We start from the raw sequence: 25648 nt of genomic DNA, 5'->3' as shown, positions 1-25648 counted from the left end.
GACAGTACCTGTGCAAAGCCGGTTTGAAATCTTTCTAAGGAAATATGCAATAGGACACATTAATCTTTTACTCCTAGCAATACAAATTTTGGGTTAAAATATCTCCCTAGCGGGGGATACCCTTGAGCTTCACGCCTGCTTGCGTGATCTCTAACCAAACGTTCATTTTCTTCGACACATCTTCCATGCCGCTGAGGCTGGGATTCCTCTCAAACGAATGCTGCCCGTCCACAGCCAAATCCGAGAATAACAATGCCAGAGGCGATGATTTCCAAATGTACTGATTCCGGGTCTTGATCATGGTCACCACCAAGAAAAGAATCGTCATTGCAACAAGGGCAATGGGAAGAATCATCCACGGCCAGCGAACGCTAACGAAAGACTCCACGGTCCAGGTCATGCCCTTGACCGATGCTTTGCAGACTTGGTTCCGGGCATGGGTTGTGAGAGACGTCGCGAGCGACGTGAAGACGGTGCTGATATCGGTCAAGTTGCCTTGTACGCCATAAAGAGCTTTGGCGGTATCGGTGGACCAGTATGGTCGATTGGACATGTATAATTGTCCTGTCCCGTTCAGAAGGGGCGTAAGGGAGTTAACCATCGCCAGTCGACTGAATGCATTGACTGAATATGTACACTCGCCTTTGTCGTCGCGTTGCGTCCCGTTCACGTAGCAGGTGTCCGGCGTTAGAGCAAAGTTCTCCAGGACAGCATTGGCTGATAGGTTCGTGGAAGTAGCGGAGGACGTTATTCGCTCGTTGAACTTGCCGTCCTTAACGTTTGCTTCGTATGTGTCGATGCAGAAGTACAGGGCACATTCAGTTGCGCTGACTTTGGGTGGTACTCCGTAGCCGGAGGCAGTGATTGCAGTGAAATTCATAATGAGCGGCAGGTCTTTTGTATCTATTTGGAGGAGGGAAAGACCGTTTGTGGAATTCATGAGGTACATCCCCGTCTGTGACGTGCTAAAGCTGAACCCATTCGGTAATCTATAATCATAAGACTCCATCGTACTGAATCCTAGGGAGGATTTGTTCAACGTAAGCTGATCAGTGATGTTGGCACAACGACTGCAGAAGCCTAGAGATTGGTAGGGAACAAAGGTGCAATTCCCGGTCGGGCAGGTCGACATCACGGAGGGACTGGCTGCGCTCTGGTCTTGGAAGATCCCCGTGTAAATAGACGCCAGGGTAGAGAGTGGCACTTCGTTCTGTCCTGGGCCGAATCCTTCACCGTAATCAGTGTACATACTGGTGTTGCAGATTTGAATCGAAGACGAGTTAGAAGAGTGAACGGGTCGCATATTGATTGCAATCACTTGTTGGACGAACGGGGCAATGGCCGCCGCGACAACGAGGACCAAGCATCCCACTGTCACCAAGTATCTATTTTTTCCGATCAGCGCTGAACCCCCATTCAGGTGTGTCAGAAAGCTGCAACACCTACCGAGGTATAAACCGAAGCAGCACCAGAGCGGCCCCGAAAGGCCCCCGACTCGCAGCATCCAACATTGCCAAGTCACTCAACTTATTTCCTCGACTGAACCATGACCATTTGAGCTGGGACAAGGCCTCAGTGATTGGGAACGCCATGGCAGCCTTCATGAGCGTGGTTAGAAGTGAGATAACTGCGTTCAAGGTAATTCCATACGGCCAATCCGGCATGGATTTCCCATCGTACATGTATAACACCACAATAATGCCAGCAAGCGACGCCACGGCAATCACACAGCTCAGAATCTCCCATATCCAACTTGATCCTAGAGATCCTGACGCTTGCACAAGGACGGCCTGATCAGATGCCGATAACGGTTGCCGCTGCGCTTGGTGTTCCGGTGGGTCATCCATTCTGACATACGATAGACGGTACTCATCTTTGGCATGCTCCATGGTGGCTAAGGTATATACACATTGTCCCTGCTAAAGGTCTAAAAAACCACTGGAACAATGTTTAAGAGGTTTAATTCAAGCCACACTTGAATCCGTGGGAAAATATCCTTGAAAATTTGGCATTGACGTAGCATCGGTTGTGGCGACGATATATTACCGCATTAGGCTAATAAGTGAAACTAGGGCTTTGATCGGCGCCTCGTGGCTTCAGCTGAAGACCCATATATTTCTCCTTCTAGCATAGATGGGGCACCTTAGGGCCCTGATTTTCTGAGTCAGGAGGTGATCGGCCAGAGGGATCTTCCTCTAGGTGCCCCTTATAAGGACTGGAGCAGAGACTCGGATGCGGAGTTTGTACGCTACCTCAACATACCTTCCTAAAACCGCTAAAAAGAGCAAGTCTTTTTATTAACGTCAACATATTAATGTTTCATACTGCGCAGTAGTGTTGGGGGGAAACACTCGGCAATCGAGCTATGTTTCTCCGCAGGCTATCGCGTCAACCTTTATTCCAAACGGTGTCGGCAGTTTTGCAGCCATGGAACCGTTTTATCAGCCTGGGCGGACGGTGTTGTTGATCTCTTTCTTAGCCTCCGGCATGATCGCCTCTTAATGTCTTTATTTTTCTCTTCTTGACTCTCTCTCCTTGTTGTTATGATCCTTTCCTCTTAACCACGACCGGTGGCAAGGGAATCTCCGCGAGCTACTAGTACATGTCGGGAGTACGCGACCTTGAATCCTGCCATGTCCGAAGTTCTATTAGGAGGATCCCATAGTGTGACCAGAGAGCCGTGTTTAAAACTAACTGCGATCAGCCATCGCATTCTTAGCACTGAGCTAGACCTTGCTGGCGGCTAATTCTACGCTATAGCAGGCGTGAAATAACATCAAGAGGCTTACTGGAATAGCTGCGGATCGGAGCTCGGGTACTAAGTGTGTTCATTATCATCGGTTTGAAACAAAAGTAGAGATCATTCCGTAGTGATCCGGCGATACCATTCGTAGAGCAAAATCAGAATAGCAGCGGCGTATCAAAGCACCCATATCCCTTCACAACACTCATCTCATTCACGTCTTCATGTTTAGTCTTGAATGACCACCCAGCGACCGAATTCTGAAGCATCTCGCAGTGTCGGCCCTCCGTGCCCTCCCGCCAAAGACATGTCCCAAATACGCCCAGTTCCGAGATAACTCCCCCCGAATCCAACCCAGAGGAGGATAACAAGACATTCGACACGGACGGGGACCGAATCCGCTCCATGAGAATATACGCGCCCCACTGAGACTCGGGAAGAGAAGCAAGAAAATCAGGAATGTCCTCGCCGAAGATATTATGCCCTCCACCTTCCAAGGAGGGCTTCAAGATATAATTCTGCGAGAGCTCCGGATCGGTCGCAAGACGACGAGCGCGGGCTCCAGCATCGGAATCGTCGAGTGGATACATCGAGACAAACGTTGACCGGATAAGCGCTGCTTTTGAGGCGGGTATGAAATGCTCCAGCGCTCCGGGCGCTGTGAGCGCACATTGGACTCTTTTGAACGTGCAAATGTGCGCCAACAGTGAAGGACATTTGATCGCCATGGAAAGCTCGATTCGAAGACGAGCTTCTCTGCCAATGGTGTCGTACTCGTGTGTCTCGTACCCGGCACGCATGTAGGCGACTGAGATCTCGACGCACTTCGACCCGAGCCATGGTGGATGGAAGAGAAGTTCTCGCGATTCGGTTAACGTTGTGTATTGGAGGAGATCGACGGGGTAGTTCACTCGGTATGCGGGAATAGGCGGGTCGCGATCCCATAATGCGTATTCGAGAGGACGCTCGTCGGCGATGTTGAAGTTGTTGGGCTGCACCACGAATAGAACGGCGGTCTCAGTAGCCACTACGCTCTTTTTCGATCCATATGTATCGTGGGCAGTAGCGAGACATCCGGAGAGCGATGCGATGTTGTTGTTCGGGGGCAGCGCAGCGAGTGAGATGTTGATCGGGTGGCCATTACCAGTATCATAGGCATTGGTCCGTGTAAAGTAGCGATGCATCTCTGCAGCTTTGTTGGCATTGGTTGCCCCAGCGCATGAGAATGTGTTCAGCTCGACCTGCTTCAGAGAGCCATCGAAGCTCTTTCCTGGTTCGAGAGGAAACTCCGCGCCAGGTCCGTCCAGCATGTAATCCGATCGGAAAATGCCGACCGAGACCTTTTGCGCATATCCGACTTTTTTCACCTCCTCATGGATGCCCCAGAGCGCTGCGGCGAGGGGATCAACCGGGATCAGGTCTCGGATTGCCTCGAAAATCCACTGTTCGTCTTCAGCCATAGCGCAGTACAGCTCATTGTAAATAGTTTGTAATCCACATGCGCGATCGAATTGCTCTCGGGGGAATAATGTAGGAAAGACCGTGACCCCGACAGGATAGCATTGGGATGGATCGTCGGGAAAGTTAGTCTCGGGATCAATGTGCTTTAGCAATGAACCATGATTGATCTGCCAGTCTATGATGTCGGATATCAAGGCGAGACCTCTTTCATCAGAGAAGTCAGGGGGATATTGCTCGTTTGAAGCAGCCATTGTTGGGTTGTTGGAGTCGTGTCAGTTCAGCTCATCCGTTAAATGATTAGGGTTTCAGGTGACTGTGGCTGTGTCTTTAGGCGCATTTATGGGTCTGTTGATCATATACTTTGCAGCTACGGTTGGTGCAAAGTATCCATCAATTAAGTGTGGTTCAATTATAGACTAGGGTCTGAGTACGTTATAAACAATGTAAAGCAGCAGACGAATTGATCGCCGCGAAGAATGAGTGAACGAGTATCACAAGAAAAGAACAAAACCAAGTGCGAACAGTGTCCTCATAATCTACTCTAGAACGCCCTTGTGAGGCCCCTGCCCTCGGCTTCATTTACTGTCGGCCGCGAGCTCCTTGAGGACCTTCTTCCATCCATTGTCACCAGAGAAGGGTGTGGTGTCGATCTCACACTTAGTATTTGGCGCAGGCAAAGTGCCGTCCATGAAATAGGCACGAGCGGCCTTGGCCGTACAGAGGGATGCCTGTGCGAAGCTTGCGTGCTAGACGAAGAAGAAAAGGTAAGTGGCTGAGCATCTAGAAATAAAAAACCAGTGAGACCTACCCCATAACCGCCATGTTCAAGCACAACACTATTCGCAAACCCTGCACTGACATTGCGTGCGGCTGCGAGAGGTGTAACCGGATCACCACTGTTTCCAATGACCAGGATTGGATTCTTCGTCGTGGCCTGGAAATCGCCTGTGTATCGCTCCTTTGGTTGGATCTTCCATTCCGCACATCGGGTGAGAACATAGTCAGAGACATCTCCTCCAATTCGGCTGAGCTCGTGCCGCTGCTTGATGAGCGAAAGCACATCCTCCTCGCTATTGTCGGTCCGGAACGAGTCACTACACTTGATGCCATACTGGGCTTCAGCGTCCAAGCTGGGGGGAGCAGATGTGATTTTGGTGAGATATTCTCCTGCCTCCTCTAATTTGCCCGTGATGAGGTTATTAAGAAAAGTAGAAAAGTCGTCCCAGCCAGTTGGGGAGTAAAGTACACTGAAAACCTGAGTTTTCAGGGTAGTATAGTCGAGGATGGTAGGCGTGCCCGCAACTGGTATGAGTATCGGATTGAACTTCACATGATCGATCAATCCATAGATAGCCTCCTCAACCTCAGATGCAGTGCGGTCTCGGGCCAGCGGACATTTATCGGGTGTGGCGACACATTCCTCGCAAAACCCAGTAAGCACCTTGTCTGTGTCGACAAGCATCTGCAAGTCGCTGCATGAACTATGAGCACACGTCCGCACCAGGCTTGGAAGATGGAATAACACACCGATTGAGCTGGTATTCATGGGGATTGGCGACTCCATCGAGAACAACTCTGCCTATTCTATCCGGAAACATAGAGGCAATCGTGGCGCCCAATACAGTGCCGTACGAGAGGCCTACCAAGTCCAGTGTCAGCAGGTTGAGTACACGACAACGCGAGCAATACGGATGGCCTCACCCCAGTATCGTAGAAGTCCGTCTTCACCCAGGGCATCAATCACCCGCATGTAGTCCCGCGCCGCAAAGGCTGAAGACATATATTGGCCGGTTTTGTTTTGGGATGCATAACAGTTGTCGGCAAAAACGCGGGACGACACATTGTTGTACCCCAAAGCGACGTCGGATGCATTACCAGCGAGGGATGGGTATAACTTTGTGGCTGCAGCTCTTTCTTCATCGGTAGCATAGCAGGAGAATAGAATGGTTTTGCCCGTTCCTCTGTGCAGGAATGGATTAGCTTGGTGATGAGAGGAACAGCTTGATTGAACACTCGTACCTCGGGGTGATGACTACGAGATCGTGGTAGCCACCGGTAGCGCTGTATAATTATAATAAGCATTACACTCCAGAACTCCCAAAGTTTAATGCGAGACTTACGCCTGTAGCATCGGCCCGTACGTAGCTAGGCCTAGTTTGCCATTGTCACCGGGGCCGCCAAAATTGAGGAAGACACTTCCTCTTGAAGGGCTGTTCGGGGCGCGAACACGAGTGAGCTCGAGGTTCAGTGTAGCAGTAGAGGCTTCATTGGTGTAGTCTAGGGGTACAGGAAACGTAGCGCACTCCGTGGCCTCAGTTCCGTTGGGCTCACAGAGGTTCCATTGGATTTGCTGGTTGCGAGCATGATGCGTTGGCGACTGAATGAGAGGCGTCCCCTGAGCAACTCCTATGAGGAGAGCGCAAAGCACGTTGAAATGGCGATACATGCTTGTTCCACCTGGTTAAAGGAGAATTGAGCTGTTGGCTGTGAACCAAGCGGAATCATGGTCCCATCAGTGGCCTTATATGTCCGCCGTCGGAAGATTTTTCGATCGCCATGAATACCCAAAAATAACCACGCGACCGGAAATGTCCATGCATGCTACTGCATTTGAAGGGCGGCAAAGTTAATGTCATGGCCTGTATATTGACATCATGGTAGCTATCACCAGTCGTTCACACCATCAGATAATAAGGCTCAGCGGGTGGCGCTCCACTTGGCACCAGGATGATATCTTGGCCTCTCGGAACAGTATGACGAAGCACCTGGGCGGAGAGCCTTGGACTTTAATTTGCATCCTCTGTCTGGGTTGTTCTGTTGGTGGAGCGCTCAATCCCATAGGCTGGGAGCTCGTATTCTGTCTGACCCAACAGTCGTTGGACGGACAATTGGACACCCTGCTATGTAGGAAGCAAGTACCACTGGGGCATCTTAATCCAGCTGTCCGTCGATCATGACTTGGCTTCTGAACCGGGGGTGGAGAGCAACATTGGCAAGCATTGATCTGGAAAGCATGAAATGGCTGAGCGGACGCTGAATGGCCACTTCGCGAAAACTGGCGATGGCAGTGCCAGATTTCAATCGGGAATAGCGCGTCTGACAAGGTTCTAGCGCTTGATTCCACCAAATCGGGCATAGTTTGGGATCAATCATTCCTGGCTAGTCTCGTATCCACCGCTCATCATGGAGCATCAGTGCACACCAACTGACTCGCCATCAACGGTTATCTCTTTAAAAAAAACTGCCTTGAAGCTAGAACTCTGCCCCTAAGTCCAAATTTTTAGAAACAGTTTGCCAAACCAACAGCAGTTTTCGCTCAGCATGCAAAAATGTCGCGGGACATCGGGAAGCGAGGCAATTCGGAACTGCCCTGCCAAGTCTGCGTGCATAAGCGAAGTGATACATCTACTGCTTGAGAAGGATAAATGATCTTTCCAAACAATGAACTTCCCATCAAGCTGTTGGAGGCCCCTACCACGAGGCTAGTGGCCAAGCCAGCACTGTGTCTGCTGGAACATGGGCCCCACAAACTCAGGCAAACAGGTATTGTGAGTCGCTACATGGGCTTCTGGGCAACAATCACTAGGAAGTCGAAGAGCGCATGCATGGTGTTTGCCATGACCTCCCTCCGAACGGCAGCGTTAAGTACCGTCACTTCCTCCTTCCGCCAGCCTAAAATATCCTGGAGGATAGAGGCTGTAAAGGCGTCCACGCCCTCGACAAAGTTCAGGCGGTTGAAGCTGCCACATTCTTTTAACCGTTTATCCCTTGGCCAGTTCCCAAGCGGGAGCTTAAACTTCCTCTCGTCGACGATAGTAAAGCCAGCGTCTTCCACCCAGCCATGCATATTCGGAGCCGGGTTCATGGATTGTCCAATCTGCAGACACCCCTCCTTGAGCGCATCCATCATCTTCACCGTGTTGCACTCGGGCGGCACGCTGTCATCCTCCGAATACAACGTATTGATTGATTCCTGCAGCTCCAGATATCCTCCCGGCTTCAGATTGGTAAAGCATTGCTGAATCAACCGCGGCCAGTCCTTAATGGAACCGGCCATGTAGCGACAGTGGATGAGATCGTATGGTTGACCCTCCACCCAGTCCTTCTCGACATCGTCAATGTAGAATTTCACGTTCGGCGGCACCCACTGGGGCTGGATGGGGCTGATATCGTTGCCGACGATGGCTTCGGCGGCCGGGTATTCATCGCCCAAGTGGATGGCCCACACGCCAGTGCCGGTGCCAATATCGAGGATCCGCTTTCCGGACAGGTCGATCGGGGCTAAGAATAATCGATTGTGCAGCAGTCGGTAGTAGATATGGTGCACCATGTCCAATCGTTCCTGTTCGGCTTCGTCGTTGGGGAAATGGTAGTTTCCGGCGTGGGCGCTGTGATAGCGCCGACCGTGGCGGAATTCGTATTCGAGCACCGTGGACCGTAGGGACGTACTGGCCTCGGACGAGGTATCGTCCGTCAGATCGGGAGTTGGCGCTCCCCAGTCGACCTCGATCGTATCTTCATAGTCGGCCATCGTGGGTGTGCCGTGGGAATGCGAAAAGACATGCTGCGTTGTGGTAAGGGTTTCTCTGGCCACGTTGTCTGCGAAGAAGCGGGGAACCTCTTGTTCTTTGTGCCGACCGCTTCAATCGACCCTAATTTACGCTATGATAGCAGATGTGGGGTAAGACTTCGTATTCTGGGAAGCATCGAGGCAGTCCCATGGGTCGCTAACCACTCCAGAATGTCAGTCTTTGTGTTCACGGTGTACCGAGTACTTCTTGTCGCGACCACAAATCCACCGCTATGCTGTTGGTAACTGTCTATCCGCTACGTCTTGGCAGCGCCATTCAGAGTCTCAGGGTGAGATAGTATGAGATAGAAGGAAAGTAAGCCGCAAACAATATTAAATAATAATATTAAATGGTATCAGTATGCCAATCAAGCGTCAGGGTATATATATACGCAGAAGTTAATCATGGTTTCCCCTTTATACGGTGGGCCATCCATCGACCCAGTTCAGCCGATTCCATCCAAACTGATAACTTTCGACAGCCAAGTTCCCATTCCGAGGTGCATAGTGATAGTATAGGACCGGTCCCTGCTTATCGTTCAAGACACCCCTAAAATACGTGAGTGATAATTCTCCCAAAGCAGCTGCAGGTTACTTACTGTCCGCCAGGGCCGTAGACGTTATCATGGCTTGCGAGCACGGTCGTGCCCCCACTTTCGAGGCAGGACACTCCATTTTTATCGACCTATCGAATTCTAAATTAGTACCAACATCGAGACGTGGAGACGACAAAAGAACCTAAGCCACTTACAAAATCACCTCGGCCTGTTGAGGAGCGGCACACATTGATGCGATACTCCTCGCCCGGGGCAGGGAAATTGGTATCGTATCCATTAGCTTTGCCGGAGGAGAAGAACAGGTAGAAGAAGTTGTTTTGGTGGAAGAGGAAGGCTGCCTCAATGGCATGGTTGCCGGTGGCATTGTAGGCCAGGCGGGCCGGGGCTTGGTTGCCAATCTTCAATGGGCCAGCCAGATCGATCTGGTACAAACCCTGCCAATAAGACCCAAAGTTAAGAATCTGTTGGTCTCCAATCTGGAGCCAGTTGGCGTCAATAGTGTTGTACCCCTGAGAGCCGTCCGAGCTTAGGCCAGTGGAACCGTGGTCGGTCCAGCTACCAGGCTCCATTGTTTTGGAGGTGGCAACCCCGATGACGGAGTTTTGCGATCCCAGGGTGGAGACGGCATAATACATGTAGTACGTGCCGTCTTGGAAGTGCACATCTGGAGCCTATGGAAGTGTTAATGATTGGTCATAGCTCTCAACACAGGAAAAGCAAGACTTACCCAGAGGTTCTTGTTGCCAGCGTGGTCGATGGAGGAACCATCGGGCAGGGCATAGCCCACTTCGGTCCATGGCCCTTGAAGAGCATCGGCAGAGCTGATATGGATGCCATTGCCGGTTGAAAACAAGAAGTATTTGCCGTCTTCTCGTTGCCAGAGGCCAGGATCATGGGCCCAGCAGTTGCCGTTGCAGGGACCCGGCGCTGCGAAGGCGTTGGCCAACGCGAGAGGCAAGGACAAGGCAGCCAGGAGGGAGAGCATGATGGAAGGCAATTGAAGTGGACTGCGTGTGCTCATTCATGCAGCAGATTCTGAGGGTTTCCCGAGGGTTTATGTATGCACCCTTTCTGCTCCCTGGATTCCCCTTCCTGCCCTGACATCACGACCAGGAGCATTCTGCAATATTCGGCGATACAGGTCACAAGGCGCCCTGCACTGCATATTGCACTAAAAGTTTTTTTCGTGAGTGACTTTTGTTCATCCAAACTAACAGCCAATTGTGATAGATGGGGACGGTTAGCCCCGAGTCAGGCTGTGTTGTCCTGCAGTGTATACTTCTGGCGTCTGACAAGATTAGGATTCATGCTAATGGTTTAGCTTAAACTTCAACTTCAACCACTTCCCTTGCAGGAGAATCCCCGCAGCTGCTCAGAGAAGGCGGGTCATTCCTCTCGCGAGGCTCCGCAATAATCGGGCAGCAGCGCTGATGCGAGATATTTTCACTGTTGCGACTGGTGTGGGATGCCATCCATCTCACTTCCCAGGACGAGACTATGACAAGTCACTGGAATGGCGTGCTAGAACACGCTAAAAACGCCACCCAGATAGAAAGAAGTTACTAAGGGAAAATTTAACACATGATTAAGTATGTACTAAGGCGAGTTAAGGGCTAGGGTGTTTGGTCTAGTCTTCCAAATGACGTCGTCATCTGCTGCGTTTCGTTGGAAACCTGGGAAAATTCCCCGTGATTCCCGCAGCCCTGAATGTTTCCCCTGAGACATGTATGCTGGCCGATGCAAGGAAACAAAACAATAAATGTCCGATCCCCAGGGGTTATCGTTGGGCAGTGGACAGGTAGAAAATCGAGGGACCAGGATCTCCCTATTATTGGGTATATTAATTTGCCTTGAAGATTGCCTTTCACCGACTTTTACCCATTTCGAGGTAACTATCGAAAATCCCCTCGCGTCAGGAAACGTCGATCGCATCGTCTCCCCCACACTTGGCCGGGCGATCTTCGGCCGCCACAGCAGCCATCGGCAGTGGGCCAAATTAATTAAACGGCAGTTGACCTGCTGGTGTAGGCCTGCAAGGTGATAGAAAAAGGAGCACAGCGCATGGACGGCCATATCCATTTTGCTATGATGGGTAAATATCGCAAAAATGACACTCGATATGACAACAGTGGGGACACTCCTCATCACCATACTACGATCACAATTCTCATTATCCACCTGTTTTCCATATTTCCCGCTCCGCATAATAACCCCACTGCGGTCCATGGCGGTCTTGGACTCATAGATACCAAATGCCTGTGCTAACCCATGCACAACGACGCCATAACAAGTTCAGATAGGCTCATACTCCACACCCATAGCGATATAGCTGCTTCTCTAGTATGATCACCCGAGGTGATCGCCTGAGTCGTGATCTCATTTGTAGAACTCCACCACTTGAGGCCTCATTGGATGAACGCAAGTGGGAAGAAAACAACAAGAGAGGACGAGGAGGCCGAACCAGGAAAACCAAGAGAAACTATCTTTTCCGTAGTATTCCGCGATGCCAAATTGCACACCATCTTCGTATCTGAGGTTGTTCCCCTCATGCCCTTGGCAGGAGGGCCTGCAGTCAGCCGTGCGACGTGGCATGGCCCGAGCAAGACCGTGATGTTGGGCATCTCACCTTCGCGAGGCTCTGTGTTTTCCAGTATGCCATGTTGTCCCCATACAGACCGTGCCCCGAGGACAACTCCATCCCAACATGCGGCTGAAGTCCATGAGTCGAACCGAAGCCATCGTATAGGTCCGCTGCTCCACATCGAATCCTTCCGAGCCCAGACCTGCGTGAGGGGAAGAATAAGCAACTGTGGCTATGGCTTTATTTCTCGTGTTTACTATTACTAACCCAACCTTCTTCGAGCCTTCTCCCTCCACTGAACTATTGTTTTGGTGTCTGATGAGGGGAGCCGAGGATCGTTAGTAATTTTTTGTCTTTTCACGAGCAGTCTGTGCGAACCGAGCATGGGTTGCCTGATAGTAGGCTGTGCATTTCTATGAAGAGAGAATAACCGAGTGTTTGCTGTCTACTGTCTACTGTCTAAAAGGGTTGGAAATCCTTAGCGCTGTCTCCATTGCTTGGGCCCTCGGCGTCTGCTTCTGATCCTGGAGAGAGCGGACGGCACAATATTGTGAAAATTGTACGCCGTATGTGACGGTGGAACCTGCCTGTCCAAGAGCACTGAAGTACTTTGCGCTAAAGAGACGCGAATAAAACTACTGCAGCAGGAGATCCGACCGATGTTAAACCAAGCCAGCGAGTCTCCGGGCTGGGGTGTGTGAAAAGCGCTGAGCGTGTCGTCAAGAAAGAGGACAGCGGCCGGAATTCCAAGCTAGAAATAGAAACATTCTCGTGGGACGGTGGATCTCTGCGATTCCTAAATACACGACCATATAGATAGATATGGATTGCTAGAGCCGAGTCTTAGTCCACAGTGCTTGGACAGATCAGCTCAGCCCGCTGCCTCGGTGCACGGGACAGCATAAGCGACAAAACACCAGCACTGTTTCCCGGTCGCCGAAATCCTCGCTGATCAAGTCAAGATGAATAGAGAATCGACTCTGGGGAAATGGAGAAAGCGCCGAGGTATCTCCGAGTGTCTCCCGAGGCTGTCCATCAAATGATGCTATTCGAATCTCGTTGCGTCCTCCCTCCTATCTGACTTTCGTGTGAGTCTCGAGAACCTCAATCTGCAATTTAGAGCTCGAGACCAGGTCATATCCCAGTTCTACGAAGTGGTACGAGAGCCAAATTCTTCGCAAGCGATCGCCAACATCCAGGCACTGTTGCCTAGTTCGAAGAAGAAAGGGACGCGTAATGCAAGACCAGGCATCCCTGTGTAATGAAACGGGCTATTAGGATCGGCCTCCCCTGAAAATTGCATGGTACCTAGCAATCAGATATTACGTCCATCGTCTATGAAGCAAGAGTCCACGAAGCGAAACTATCTCATAGTGCAATCGAATATCCCGTTTTGCATCGTGATCCGAAACAGTGGCACCGACCTCTTCGATTAATAGCACTAAGGCATTTAAACAGCGCCGTCGATTGTCTAGCGAGATAATGCTTGCACGATCTTCAAATGGATCGGCATTCTTTGCGACCGTCTACAAGGCTAAGCTTCGTCGACGCGAATCTTATCCGTACTGCCAATTGCTCGAAAATTGGGAGTTCCGAATAAATGCAATCCTCAGTCGCGCGGACGCTAAGGTCAAGCGTTATTAGTAGCTGTCTCCGACCGTGGGATTGTACGCACTTTCCCTGGAGCTTGGACTGGACTATCCTTCGCATTTTAGTACTTAAACAAAATAGGCACTACTTTCGATTTCGAAGCGCTTGCGGCAATTGAAAATTACGCTATACAGTGCATATCGTCGAGGTTGAGCCCGTTTTGTCAGTTGAAGATGGTTCGTGGATATGCGATTCAGTTCAGTATAAGTTGACCAATTCTAGTAAATTAAGATTCATCGCTAGAGTGCTAATTATTGCCGTAGCTCTGGAGCGTATGGAGTCGCTGCTAGAGCTCCATGTTCTGTATCATGGCACCGATATCAAGTTTTGCCGGCTGGCATCCACTGATGATCTATATTTTCTTCTCTGTTGATGTCTATAATATTAAGGAGTGTCTAAACATTAAGGAATGGCTATAACTAAATACATAACAGCATATCACTGCACTATATGCAAGGTATCATTAAGGACCGTAAAGACCTCATTTCTGTTTCACATGAGGTACCGAAAACATAATACGTCTTCATCGTCGTCTGAAGGAGAATGTAAAATACTCGGTCAGTTTAGTTGCGGACAACACTGTGGGCACCACCGTGCCAGGTCTTGGTCTCAGTGGGAGCAGGTCCATTGCCGGTTCCAGTCGGCTTGGTGTGGGTGTGGTGGGATCCAGTGCCGGTGGGCTTGCTAGTCTCAGTCGTAGTAGAAGAGGGCACCTCGGTGGTTGTGGTCTTCTCGGTCTCAGTGCCGGTTGGCTCAGAGATGGGAGGGATCACAATGGTAGTAGTGTAGCCCTGAGTGTTGGTATAGGTGATGGTCTCGCAACGCTCGCAGTGGTGGCCACCCTGACCACCGGGAGCAACGGTGGTGGTAGCACCAGAGCCACCGTTGCCAACTGTGACATACACGGTCACAGTGGAGGCAGGAGGGCAGGTCTCGGAGCCAGGAGCACCGCTGGGAGCAGGAGCGACAGTGGTCTCGGCAGGGGCAGAGGGGGCGGCGGTAGGAGTGGAAGTCAGGACAGTGGTGGTGGTATAGCAGGTGGTAGTCTCATAGGTGGAAGCAGTCACCCAGGAGCTATAGTAGGTGGTGCCACCTTCGGTGTGGACTGGGGTTGAGCAGGGCTTGAAGGTCGTCTTCGTAATGGTGTCGGTGATGGTTGAGGTCACAGTGGTTCCGGGAACAGAGCCAGACCCTCCAGGAGCGGTGGTGGTCTGAGACTCACCACCCTTTCCTGTGTCCGTGGGCTTCTCACCACCTCCACCACCAGTAGGAAGAAGGGTATGAGAGTGGGTGGCGCTGTGAGAGGAGGTGGAGTTGAAACCGTGAGGGAAAACTCCCGGCAGAGCGAGGGCAGAGCCGGCGAGGGTAGACAGCAAGAGCATAGAAGAACGCATCGTGATTTGAACCGAATAGATCAGCTACCTGAAAAAGAAGCGAGGGCAAAGGGCTGCTAAACGAAAGCTAGTATCGGTTGAGAAGAAACGACCGTAGTACTTGGTATTGGTATCGTAGCGCTAGAACGTAAAACGTATATATTTAGAGAACCCATGAAGGAAAAGGTAGATCGACTGGTCTTTATACAAGTCGGTCACGATGTGCTCCCACACGGCTTGTACGTAATAACATCACGCCCGCACTTCCCCAAAGCAAAAGAAAATTCTATAGCAGTCACCCCATTGACCGGCAATACCGGAGGTCCGGAGGCCCTCAGTTCCTTTTGGCCCTATAGAAGAACCGTTGTCGAAACTATTGATTTTCGGATCCACAGGCGTAGCATCAGACCCTGTGGCGACTCCACTTCGGCTCTTTGCCGACGTCGAGGAGAATTTTCCCGAATGTCGCACATCTGCGAGCTGTCAGTTCGGTCGATCGTGTCATTGGCTGTGCATGGGTATCCCAGGCTTCCTATTCGGCCGTACTGTGTAAGGTCTCAGAAATTGGTGTATAAATAGGACATTGTACCGACCCTCGGAAAGTCAGGGTCTTCACGGTGATCCATGGTTTGCTCGTTCTCAGCCGCTAAGCGAGTGTGGCGCACTGCCGCCAATCCAAGTCCGAGACCATCGCGAAGAGCCGACAGAGACTGACAGATTAGACGTCATGGTGTATGGAGCTGGACATTCGCCGGTCTCTCTTACTAGCGCAAAAATTGGCCCTAGTCGAGAGTCGAGACGTAGCATGCAAGCAAGATCTTCGACGCTGCATTATCGATCACCCTTCACCGCCCCCTACCAAGTTGTCCAGTATGGCAGTTGTCAAGCACCCAGCCTCTATCATGAGCAGTAAAGAAGACTATCCACATGATCAATGACTTCACTTGTTGCCATGAAGCCAGCTTTTGTGCGAAACGGCAAGTGTGGCTGAGACATCAGTGCGGGTGCCATTCGAGTGTGCGGTATGATTAGTGGAGTTCCGGATATTCTTATCTCTGACTTTTCGTATCCCAAGAATGTCAAGAGCAATTGTTTCTTTCGACCCACGCCATGGACGCATACCTTCGTCGCCTAGTCGACTCGGGGATAGAATGTGTCTTCCGCGACAAATTAAAATCGTGGCTAAGGCATCCGATCGGTCTAGCCTCTGTAACATACTTCTGCAACCGTGCGTAAACGACCTTGACCTGGTTGGCAATGGCTGTATGACTTGCCCTTGGACGCAGTGACGAGTGAATGGCCTTAACACTGAAGGGGATGATGTTCGTAGACTGCACAAGATACCGTGACTCCCTTCCGGGGAGGGTTTGGATGGCGACAGGCATGGTGGAAATCTTTGCCATTACCTAAGTAATAGTAGGTAGTCTGGTTGGCCCGTGCTCGTTTACTCGTGAGTTTCAATGCTGTAGCGGCCTTCGGGTTTCCTTTGTTCCTCGTAGGTAGAGTTAGAGTAAGCTTTAGCGCAATAAACTGGCATGCATAGCTTGCTAGGCTGCCGGGAACCGCTGTAGTATGACCTCCCACTCTTCTGCACTTCTCTCACATCCACACTAAGAGTAATGGGTGTTGTATTGCTCTTCTTGTCCCATTGCCATCTGCTGTTGGCCATGTTATATTCCGAAGCAATTTTCCAAATCTCTCGAGTCTTTATCACCGCTATGTGAATCAGGTATGCACCATGCCAATCTCCATTAACTGTAGCTCGGATTAATAACTGGCTTCGAACCTGAAGGTCGTCGCGACCGTGCTAAGCCTGCGTGACTTGCATTCGGCTGGGCAAGGGTGATGGGAACGCGTTGAAAAGATAAAGCCGATCATATTATCAGCGACGGATGTTGACCTTGAGGTGGTAAGCATTCTGAAGGAGGGGATCGAGGCAAGTATCATCTATTATCCATATGAGGTCAATTCAACATCATTCATGATATCCGCATATGGGCTTGAATTGTTATATGGCACGATCGGAAAATAGGCTAACATCATATTGCTCCGAGTTCGTCTGCTGGATACGAAAATGTAGACCTTCTCTTTATGATGGTGACGGTCAGGATTTGCAGTGGCCCATGGTGCCCCTACATTGGGGTTAACGAGGGTTAGGATCAGTCGCGTGATACAGCCTGCTGGGGTGCGCAGGAGTGCACTTGAACGAAAAAGAGCGGGACAGAGGAAACTTATAGGCAACCGCCAGGCTATGTGCATGGGATCCGAAACAAAATGCCCACATTGCCGGAACGATCGACGTATTTGGTCTTCATGTCATTGGCCTTATCCCCTGTAGGTCCGAATCATGACCCCGTTGATCGTCGCTTGGCACCGGAGGCCCGGAGGGGTTCCGCCTCAGGCCGACTGCACATCAACCTACTTTGTACACTTTGCTTCTAAAAGGCAACTTATGTACATAGGGTATTTAAGAGCCCTAAATGCATATGGCAAGTCGTACTCACTTATAGTTATGACATTTATTTACTAAATCAGACGTCTTCGTTAACAATCGGCGACTCTAGCTAATTTAGAATCTAGATGAACCCGCATTTGAAGGCTCCATGTCGGAGGAAGACAACTCCTCAAGCACTGAGATGGAGGGATAATGTTCAAACTTGGAAAATAATTATACTGCAATTCAGGAGAAAGTTATTTGGAATCGTGTGTGGTGTCATGGCACGCATTGCCTGGCCTAATAGGAGACCATACTTCTCCTGAGGGCTTCCATCAAGAATTCTATAAGTCTAGATAGCAAGTGCTGAAGTATCTCTACTAGGAAAACCCCCGATGGTCTGGTTAAATATGGCGGTTGGCTGTGATAGAATTTACCCTGTACCCAAAAGGTCGACTACAATTCCGACTCGGGGAACGAGGCATTAATTTTTCTTTACTTTGCCCTCCTGACTACGTTGGAAATATTATAGCCCTGGGACAACGCAACCCAGTCTATTCATGCACTCCTACTTTCCATGTACAAATAGCCTCTGGTTCACAGGCTCAAAAGACTTTTCGCGAGGGCCACCGATCGGCTTCCCAAAGACCAACTAGGCCTTGAGACTCCAATCCTCGGGAATCGTCCATTGCTCGGCAACACGGGCATCAAACATTGGATTGTAGTGCTGGAGGCTACATCCAAGCCCTTCTGCCTCCAAGAGCGTCCATACTACGGGGGTATTGATCAGTAACGTACTCAAGGTCTTGTTGGGTATGGACTCACATGCATATTGATGCATGGCACTGGCATGTTCAGACCCTAGAAAAGATTAGTCTCAGGAATGTGCAAGGATGGGTGTCTATGTCCGTGTAAGGTACATACATTGCGGAAATTTATCTTTCAGCATAGGCCACTTTTCTTCTAGAGGCCGTATAGGTGCATGATCCTCATAAAACAACACCTGTGTAAAGTGAGTTCACATCTTATACTTATTCCGATATAATAGTGGCGATACTCACAGTCCCATATGCCCCGCGAAACATGGCGATCCGTGGCTTGTAGACCTTGTCAAACACTTCTGGGGAAACGGTTGAGTTGGCGACTTCATAAGCAATATCCCACAGTTTCTGGTGCTCATCCTTGAGGAGTACAACCAGCCGCGATGTCTGGCTGTTGAAGGGACTGGGGGTGTGCCGAACAACGTCGGTAAGCAATTCCTCTAGTCGATCATCCGAGATGGTCGATTCGTTAGTCAGGGCATAGATGGTCCGACGATCTTTGAAACTATCGTTGATGCTCTTCGTCATTTTGTTTAGTAGGAAAGATTAATTCGAGGACAGTGTAAAAAGGGCAGATCGTGTGAGAGGACGACAAAAACACTGGAGAGGTGCTTAAGGAGGATATATAGTCTTAGGAATGGGGGCCGGATTTGGGGGCTGAGCAGGTCTCATAGAAATATACGTCTCAGACGCTCTGATGGAACCAAGCTATTTTAGTGTGAGACTCTTTTTGCTTAATATGACTGTAGGTTCAATCTAGTGTAGACATAGATAGCATGGAGTAAGCCCTATCCCCCTTTCAGTAGGGGATCGGCGACGGCTCAGTAAAAAGCCTGGCTAGACTTGCAAACGACGCTACATTCAAGAGTCGATTTCTAACTCTGGGAAGACCTGCTGACTTTTAATAAAGCCTGCCTATTTTACTTTTGTCATGGGTTGATATCCCTCAGTAGAAGAGTCTGTAGATATCGTTGGGGGGTGGAACCTGGGGCTTTGCCTGTTGAGGCAGATATTTATCCAATTGCCCAGTATGCATAATATAGATCTATGCAAAACGACAGCAATAGGAATGCCTGCCTCCATTCATTAAGTATAACCTTCGTTGGTGAAAGTTCCATCTATCTTGCTTTCAAGTATTGACGCATGACAGCTAATTATATACATTCCCTAATATTTCTCTATACCGCTACATAGATTCTATTGCAATTGTCCGGCTGATGATGCCTTTCGAATGCTTATTGCCGTTATGCATATTTCCAAATAGCTGCACGTTGTTTGAACTGTCTCAGTTGCTTGAAGCAGCGGCGAAGCAAAATATGGGCTTCAGGAGGAGCTCAGAATCGAGTTTTTACGTATAGTTAGACGAGCTCTTCGCCAAATAGATTCAATTCAGGATTCATTCATCCCTTCCAGTTAGAGAATCCAGCACATACACAGGTATTCAATGATAAAAAGCTCCTAGATGAGGATTGAAATATGGACTGATTCTTCTTTGAATAGTTTTGATCACGGATCTATTCGTTGCTCGGACAATGCAACAAAGTCAAATACTGTGCCTTTATGGCAAAAGCTGGCTGTGAAACCGAACAGGTGTACCCTAAATCTAGAAGAATGGTGACTGGATCCTCGGTAATACTCAAAGATAACTTCACTATATTATGCAACTAGGTAATATTGGATCTAAAAATGTACCACCGGTTGGAATATATGATTCGAAACAATATTAAATTCATGCGGATGGAGCTTCTTTATCTGAGTAGTAAATCGTAATATAGAATATATCTCCATTGACTATGGGAGCGACTCGAACTTCATTTCATGTTTAGATATGTACGTTCTGACATTTCGTCCCAAGGTTGGTCAATCACCAAACGTATATTGGAACACTTACAGTGGGTCGATTTGCTGAATCTTGATCCTTAAAGTAGAATTGCTGCGTTGATTCACAGATACCACCACTGGCGATGTGTGATTTCCATGTGTATGTTATAGCCAAAAGAGAGCAAAAGCAAAAAGAAATGATCCCAGGGAGGCTCGAACTCTCGACTTCTGCGTTATTAGCACAGCACTCTAACCAACTGAGTTATAGGACCAATTGTTGAAGGCACTTCTCTAATAAATGCTAATAAAGGGAAAGACGTTACGCCTTGAATTTTCCTCCAAATTCCTATGCTTCTTGTTGGGGTTTTTTGCTTTCCTTATATTTTCTGAGCACAAGTGTAATGCTCTATGCTCATTAAGTAAGTCTCTCTAGTGCTTTTGACTTTCTTTCCTTTTTTACTGATTTGATATTGTGTTGTTGGTGCTCCATGTGTCTTTATTGTTTAAAGTCGCGCTTTATATATAATCTTCGCTATGAATGTGTAGCACGATGACATAGAGCACATGATAGAAACTTTACTACTCTGCACCCCTGGAAGAGTAACAAAAAGATACTAGTATAAAAGATATTCTACCAAAGTTGGAAATTACTTTTTGCAACCTGGTGGGCTTCCTTCTAAAGCAGTTCCTCAAGACATCCTGGTTGAGCACCAAGCAACATTACAAACAAGTTAACATAGGTGGCTATGCCCTTACCACCCAGACCACCCCCTCCGCCTGTGACAAGGGCGCAGGGGATTCGTAGATTTGACATGGCACTGGGATTCTGGTACGGAAAACTCGACTTTCTGTATCAAAATAATTGGTAAAGGGAAGCGTACGTGTGATAATGAGATCAAGATTTATTATACTCTCGGAAGTGGGCGGTCTCGGAAACATCCAAATTCTTCCGGTTGACTCGGAGTCTTGCGCTTGAGTGGGTCCGGATTCCAATGACGCATTTTGTATACCATAACTGGGAAATCTGAAGTTGGTATTACGCCGTGAAGGTTTTCCATATGATACCACACGAAGTGTCAAGCAATGGGAACTAGGCAGATTAGGTATACGCCGAACCATGCAACACCACCACTCATACATCAAACGCCCAAATCAAAACATCTTATCCGCAACACTCGCTCCACGATCCAATTCATCGGCTTCCTTGCGCAGTACGTCGGCCCGGAATCGCCGGAAAGCGGTCTCGATCCTCTTTTTCTGCTCCGGGTCGGCAGTGATGGTGCGAGTGCCGCTAGCTGTTCCTCCCAAGAAGCCTACAACAATGAATTGAGTTAGCGCTCTGTCAATAGTCCTATATGTTGCACTCCTCCAGTCACGCGGAGGGTCGGAGTTGATTCTTACCTATCTCTCCACCTAGAAACAGTCCACCAGCAGAAGCAAAGAAATACGTAGCGAAATCACCAAGCGTGGTTGGCTTTAGTAAGGGGGTAATATCTGGGATAGACTCTGTTTGTATTTTTATTAGTATCTCCCTATAGAGTAGTGATAGGCATAGGGTCGCGTACCCGTCCGACCATCGGCAAACATCACTTGTGTTGGTCTCTCCTGGGCGCGGAAAACATCAAAGAAAGCTTTGCGCGAGCTGCGCAGTCTGAAGGCGACATATAGACCCAAGCCAATTCCCACGGCGGAGCCAATGCCAGTCCAAAGGGAAACTTTCGACGCTGCAGACTTCAAGGTATCGCGGTCTTCCTGTCGCAAGTCATGCTGTAGGTGTTCGTCAGCCAGACGGGCCAATTCGTCGCTGCGGCGCTTGCGGAAGGCAGCGAGTGACTCGGACATGTTGGAAGGGTTAGATTCTGTGGTAGGACAATTAATTGATGGTTTAAAGGAATAATGGAGGACGTGTCGGGGTAAAAGTTTGAGAAAGATCGCGGGGAAGTGATATATGTCCATGACGTCATGGAGACCTCCAGGTCACATGTTCCGGTGCCTGGGGATTACCGTTGTTGCCTGATGGCCTGATGGCACCCAGGCACTGATTTTTACCCTGGGGGTTTGGCCCCAACAGCCTCAAAAATGTGTGTTCATTTCCACAATAATCGCACAAGATACAGCGGTGATGGCCTTTCCTCCAGCTTCCGCTGGGCCCAATGCAGTTAGAGCCTATCTCTCTGATATCCTCGTCGCTAAGCATGACGCGACCGCAGACTTCGCCAACGAAGTAGCTAGTCGCTGGCAATTAGGTCGACCAAATGACCTGCGCCATGCATCTACCGGGACCTTCGAACGGGTTTTTGGAAAAGACGTTGGGAACTTTCTATACCGAAGCGTCCAAGAGGATATCCGGGAGCAGCGGTACAGCTCTACCGCCGGGGTATTTAATTCCTGTATGTATTTCTGCCGCGACCGGAAGCGAAGATACTAATATCAGTTCAGGGGTGTTGGTCTGCTCCGTAGTGGTCTCTGTGTTCTTTCTCATTCGGGCAACACGCGCAAGTGCATCTTCCGCGAGTGCTGGTAAGCTCAATATCTCGTGTCCACGCAAACCGGCACCAGCTGATTGTATAGCGGCCTTGCGCTACGCCGGGCTAGCCTTTGGGCCGCCGATGGTCTTCTGTGGAGTGCAGGACCATTACAGTCAGTGGCAGTTTGCTCGCCTTTTTCTCGGTGGAATTGTATGCTTCTTGACTTTTCTCGCGTTTCTGGTTGCTTCCACAGACCCGTATATGGAGAAGCAGAAGATAGAAACAGGAGGCAGAAGGCAGGGCAAAGTGGAACGGAAAGAGTAGTGCAGTTGTGGCGTGTTTTTCAGATGAGACTATGTACTGGTGACAGCTCAGCATGATCTGAGAAATGCTGGTTCCCTATCAAGAAAGCATTAGATGCTCAAGACATAGGGAGGAGCTACCCTCCGGAGCTTGGCAGATCATGGACTCCATTACGCAAGGTAACGTCGGAGATATACCATGATACCCCTTACGATATTCTAAGAGAATATCTAGGATAGGTTCCTGTGGACATTATACCCTGGTTCATGATCAAGGTCGCGAGAGCATAGCGTGAATTAGTGCTATATAGAATGTACCGATATGTATATGACTGGCTAGCGAAGAAGGGAAAAGCAATTCAATCCTGTAAAATTAAATATCCAGCACAGCGTGGTTAAAGTCATTCAATTAACTAGGCTCAGCCATAAATCTCCCCCACGGCCCCACTTTTTCCCAGCGGTCGTCGCGGGGTCATTGCGAATCCAACAAAAATAGCTTTGTGCATGACAGCACTAGCAGCAGCAAGCAATATGCCGGACTCTAAATACACAAAACCCGTGATTCTCTCACGGTGCACCCTGGTATGTATGGTATTCTGGCCAGTGTGGCGAGCGCCATCTAACAATTAGGCATAGGACACCAAAGAAGCCCAATGGAAGAGATTAGTCAAGACGACCTATCGAGATCCCAATGGTGTGCAGAGAACCTGGGAGTCCGCCGAGATGCAGGTAAAGTACCTTCTTGATGCTAGTAACTTCTGGATAGAGAGGAGTAGCTGACTCAGCTACATAGACTCGACCGGCGAACAGTGACTTCGATGGAGTCAGTATTGTGGCCACCTTGAACAAGCCAACGGGCCCGGAACTGGTTTTGCTCAAACAGTACCGACCCGCTCTGGACAAGGTAGTCATCGAAATTCCCGGAGGCCTAATTGACCCCGGAGAGTCCGCAGAGCAGTGCGCGGTGCGGGAGCTCAAGGAGGAAACGGGTTTTGTAGGAGAGGTGGAAAGGATAAGTAGAACTTTGTTCAACTGTGAGTATCTCAACTTGTGTATCTCGCTATGGGAGCTGTATCTAGGCTTCACTAGAAAAGAAATTGACGACTTGACAGCTCCCGGGTTCTGCAATAACAACTTCAAGCTTGCTTATGTGAATGTGGACCTGTCCTTGCCGGAGAATCAGAACCCTAGTCCAGAGCTGGAGGAAGAAGAGTTTATCGAGGTCTTCACGCTCCCTATCAAGTCACTCTTTTCCGAAATCAAGAGGCTCGAGAAAGAGGGGTTCGCCATTGAGACTCGGGTCGTTGCGCTCGCAGAGGGCCTTGAACTGGCGAGGAAGTGGAGCTTGTGAGTAGTTAGAGAGAGAGCTCGCATCAGTAAGGTAGAAATATTGCTTTTCAGAGAAAAACATGGCGTTTGTTGGGAAATGATTGGGTTGATATCGGTCGATTGCCCATACATCGAAGAAATATCTGGATGTCACATAATCTAGCTCTGGAAGACATAGTACTCTATCCACGGCTACAGGGAAACTTTACCAAGGTAGGCTTCAGACCTTTAGATGCACCCTGCATAGCCCGCATTTCAGGCTCTTCAGGCCCAATCCCACGTAACGAAGCTTTGTAGATTTGGTGGCAGTTGAGGACTTCCAACTATGTGAGGCACAGAGATTCGCATAAGAAATACACCCGAAAGCCGATACAATCTTATACTGTGGCAAGTTCTCAATATTGTACTATATTGTACTATATTTACAATATTTTTTTTTTTATTTTGTTTATATTTTTGTAGTAGTTGGTGCTGGATAACGGACGAACGACTTGACTCTGGGTAATTGATTCCGGTGGATTGAGTTACCGAATAAAGCAATCCTTCCGGCCGAAGGAGAAAAGTCTCCGGTGGAGCCCTATCCATCATCGGAATATAAGTAGGTCCCTTAGCAGCTGCATCAATAGATAGCTTATCAATCTTAGATTATCATTCTATAGTTTATTTGCTACTACTGGATAGCAATCAGTCTATTATCTAAGATGCCTTCCAACACGATCACCGTCACCCTTCTCCAACTCGCAAAAATGATCGATCACTCCCTCTTGCACCCGACCATGACCGACGAAGACATCGTTGCTGGTCTGCGCATCGCCCGTGCGAACCACGTTGCAACCGCCTGCGTGAAACCATACCTCATCCCGCTGGCCAAGAAAGAGCTCGCCGGGAGCGACGTCCTCGTTTGTCCGGTGATCGGGTTCCCTCACGGTAACAGTACAACGGAGATCAAAGTGATCGAGGCGACAGCAGCAGCCAAGGCAGGTGGTGACGAGATCGACATGGTCGTCAACGTGGGCAAAGTCCTTGGCGGCGATTGGGATTATGTGAAGGAAGAGATCCGCCAGATCAACGAAGCGGTAGTGGCTCATGGTGCCATTCTCAAGGTTATCTTTGAGAATGATTATCTCCAGTCTGAACATATTGCGAGACTGTGTGAGATCTGTACGGAATTGAAAGTCGCCTTCGTGAAGACCTCCACCGGATATGGCTTTGTCAAGCAGAAGGATGGGTCATATAACTATCGCGGAGCGACCGTCAAGGACCTCAAGCTCATGAGGGAGAAGTCGGGGAAGGACGTCCAGATCAAGGCAGCCGGGGGTGTGAGAACGTTGGATGATTTGCTGCATGTCATGAGCTTGGGTGTAACTCGAATTGGCGCCACGGCGACCGTGGCAATTTTGGAGGAAGCGAAAAAGCGTGGAATTGGCAACGAGCCGGTGGAAGTTTCCTTTAAGCCAATGGCTGAGGATAGCACAGGCGGGTACTGAGGTCTGTGTCCATGGATGATTGTAAATAACCAGTCGAGATTTCTTGTATGT

The 25648-nt window shown here is 49.4% G+C and overlaps 11 protein-coding genes across 11 annotated transcripts; 3 read left to right on the top strand and 8 right to left on the bottom strand.

The window, feature by feature from the left end:
* Window positions 1-106: 106 nt before the first annotated feature.
* ANOM_001723 (DUF3176 domain-containing protein) lies at window positions 107-1889 on the bottom strand (the record flags this gene model as incomplete). Its single annotated transcript, XM_015546980.1, has 2 exons — window positions 107-1385; window positions 1447-1889. 2 exons carry the CDS (start codon window positions 1887-1889, stop codon window positions 107-109), a joined length of 1722 nt encoding a protein of 573 aa, XP_015410822.1.
* A 1012-nt stretch (window positions 1890-2901) lies between these two features.
* On the bottom strand, window positions 2902-4455 carry ANOM_001722 (glutathione synthetase; the record flags this gene model as incomplete). The annotated part of the gene is made up of 1 exon (XM_015546979.1): window positions 2902-4455. The coding sequence occupies one exon, from the start codon at window positions 4453-4455 to the stop codon at window positions 2902-2904; it is 1554 nt and encodes a 517-aa protein (XP_015410823.1).
* A 324-nt stretch (window positions 4456-4779) lies between these two features.
* On the bottom strand, window positions 4780-6650 carry ANOM_001721 (uncharacterized protein; the record flags this gene model as incomplete). Its single annotated transcript, XM_015546978.1, has 6 exons — window positions 4780-4950; window positions 5013-5676; window positions 5732-5843; window positions 5906-6165; window positions 6224-6265; window positions 6325-6650. 6 exons carry the CDS (start codon window positions 6648-6650, stop codon window positions 4780-4782), a joined length of 1575 nt encoding a protein of 524 aa, XP_015410820.1.
* A 1110-nt stretch (window positions 6651-7760) lies between these two features.
* Window positions 7761-8735, bottom strand: ANOM_001720 (class I SAM-dependent methyltransferase; the record flags this gene model as incomplete). The annotated part of the gene is made up of 1 exon (XM_015546977.1): window positions 7761-8735. One exon carries the CDS (start codon window positions 8733-8735, stop codon window positions 7761-7763), a length of 975 nt encoding a protein of 324 aa, XP_015410821.1.
* A 456-nt stretch (window positions 8736-9191) lies between these two features.
* ANOM_001719 (arabinan endo-1,5-alpha-L-arabinosidase) lies at window positions 9192-10316 on the bottom strand (the record flags this gene model as incomplete). The annotated part of the gene is made up of 4 exons (XM_015546976.1): window positions 9192-9324; window positions 9374-9459; window positions 9526-10002; window positions 10059-10316. 4 exons carry the CDS (start codon window positions 10314-10316, stop codon window positions 9192-9194), a joined length of 954 nt encoding a protein of 317 aa, XP_015410846.1.
* A 3809-nt stretch (window positions 10317-14125) lies between these two features.
* ANOM_001718 (extracellular proline-rich protein) lies at window positions 14126-14956 on the bottom strand (the record flags this gene model as incomplete). Its single annotated transcript, XM_015546975.1, has 1 exon — window positions 14126-14956. One exon carries the CDS (start codon window positions 14954-14956, stop codon window positions 14126-14128), a length of 831 nt encoding a protein of 276 aa, XP_015410845.1.
* Window positions 14957-18021: 3065 nt separating this feature from the next.
* ANOM_001717 (putative fatty acid repression mutant protein) lies at window positions 18022-18718 on the bottom strand (the record flags this gene model as incomplete). Its single annotated transcript, XM_015546974.1, has 4 exons — window positions 18022-18140; window positions 18195-18230; window positions 18294-18372; window positions 18431-18718. The coding sequence occupies 4 exons, from the start codon at window positions 18716-18718 to the stop codon at window positions 18022-18024; spliced, it is 522 nt and encodes a 173-aa protein (XP_015410850.1).
* Window positions 18719-21022: 2304 nt separating this feature from the next.
* ANOM_001716 (uncharacterized protein) lies at window positions 21023-21909 on the bottom strand. Its single transcript, XM_015546973.1, has 3 exons — window positions 21577-21909; window positions 21413-21517; window positions 21023-21324 (listed from the first exon to the last, which is right to left on the bottom strand). Exons 1-3 carry the CDS (start codon window positions 21851-21853, stop codon window positions 21164-21166), a joined length of 543 nt encoding a protein of 180 aa, XP_015410849.1. The 5' UTR covers window positions 21854-21909; the 3' UTR covers window positions 21023-21163.
* A 224-nt stretch (window positions 21910-22133) lies between these two features.
* On the top strand, window positions 22134-22803 carry ANOM_001715 (uncharacterized protein; the record flags this gene model as incomplete). The annotated part of the gene is made up of 3 exons (XM_015546972.1): window positions 22134-22401; window positions 22451-22531; window positions 22583-22803. 3 exons carry the CDS (start codon window positions 22134-22136, stop codon window positions 22801-22803), a joined length of 570 nt encoding a protein of 189 aa, XP_015410848.1.
* Window positions 22804-23285: 482 nt separating this feature from the next.
* Window positions 23286-24132, top strand: ANOM_001714 (putative UDP/ADP-sugar pyrophosphatase; the record flags this gene model as incomplete). Its single annotated transcript, XM_015546971.1, has 3 exons — window positions 23286-23363; window positions 23418-23510; window positions 23575-24132. The coding sequence occupies 3 exons, from the start codon at window positions 23286-23288 to the stop codon at window positions 24130-24132; spliced, it is 729 nt and encodes a 242-aa protein (XP_015410847.1).
* Window positions 24133-24811: 679 nt separating this feature from the next.
* On the top strand, window positions 24812-25597 carry ANOM_001713 (2-deoxyribose-5-phosphate aldolase; the record flags this gene model as incomplete). The annotated part of the gene is made up of 1 exon (XM_015546970.1): window positions 24812-25597. The coding sequence occupies one exon, from the start codon at window positions 24812-24814 to the stop codon at window positions 25595-25597; it is 786 nt and encodes a 261-aa protein (XP_015410854.1).
* Window positions 25598-25648: the final 51 nt, after the last annotated feature.

Source organism: Aspergillus nomiae (genome assembly GCF_001204775.2).
Source record: "Aspergillus nomiae NRRL 13137 chromosome Unknown contig00022, whole genome shotgun sequence".
Lineage (NCBI taxonomy): Eukaryota > Fungi > Ascomycota > Eurotiomycetes > Eurotiales > Aspergillaceae > Aspergillus > Aspergillus nomiae.
The sequence above is the reverse complement of the archived record's forward strand: the minus strand, read 5'-3'. Positions and strand labels throughout refer to the sequence as shown.

Bases quoted from the DNA above. Each gene is read 5' to 3' on its own strand.
- ANOM_001716 (XM_015546973.1), bottom strand. From the start codon at position 21,853: ATGTCCGAGTCACTCGCTGCCTTCCGCAAGCGCCGCAGCGACGAATTG. The intron at 21,518-21,576 runs GTACGCGACCCT...AAATACAAACAG, and splicing joins GTTTGCCGATGGTCGGACGG to AGTCTATCCCAGATATTACC. The intron at 21,325-21,412 runs GTAAGAATCAAC...TCATTGTTGTAG, and splicing joins GTTTCTAGGTGGAGAGATAG to GCTTCTTGGGAGGAACAGCT.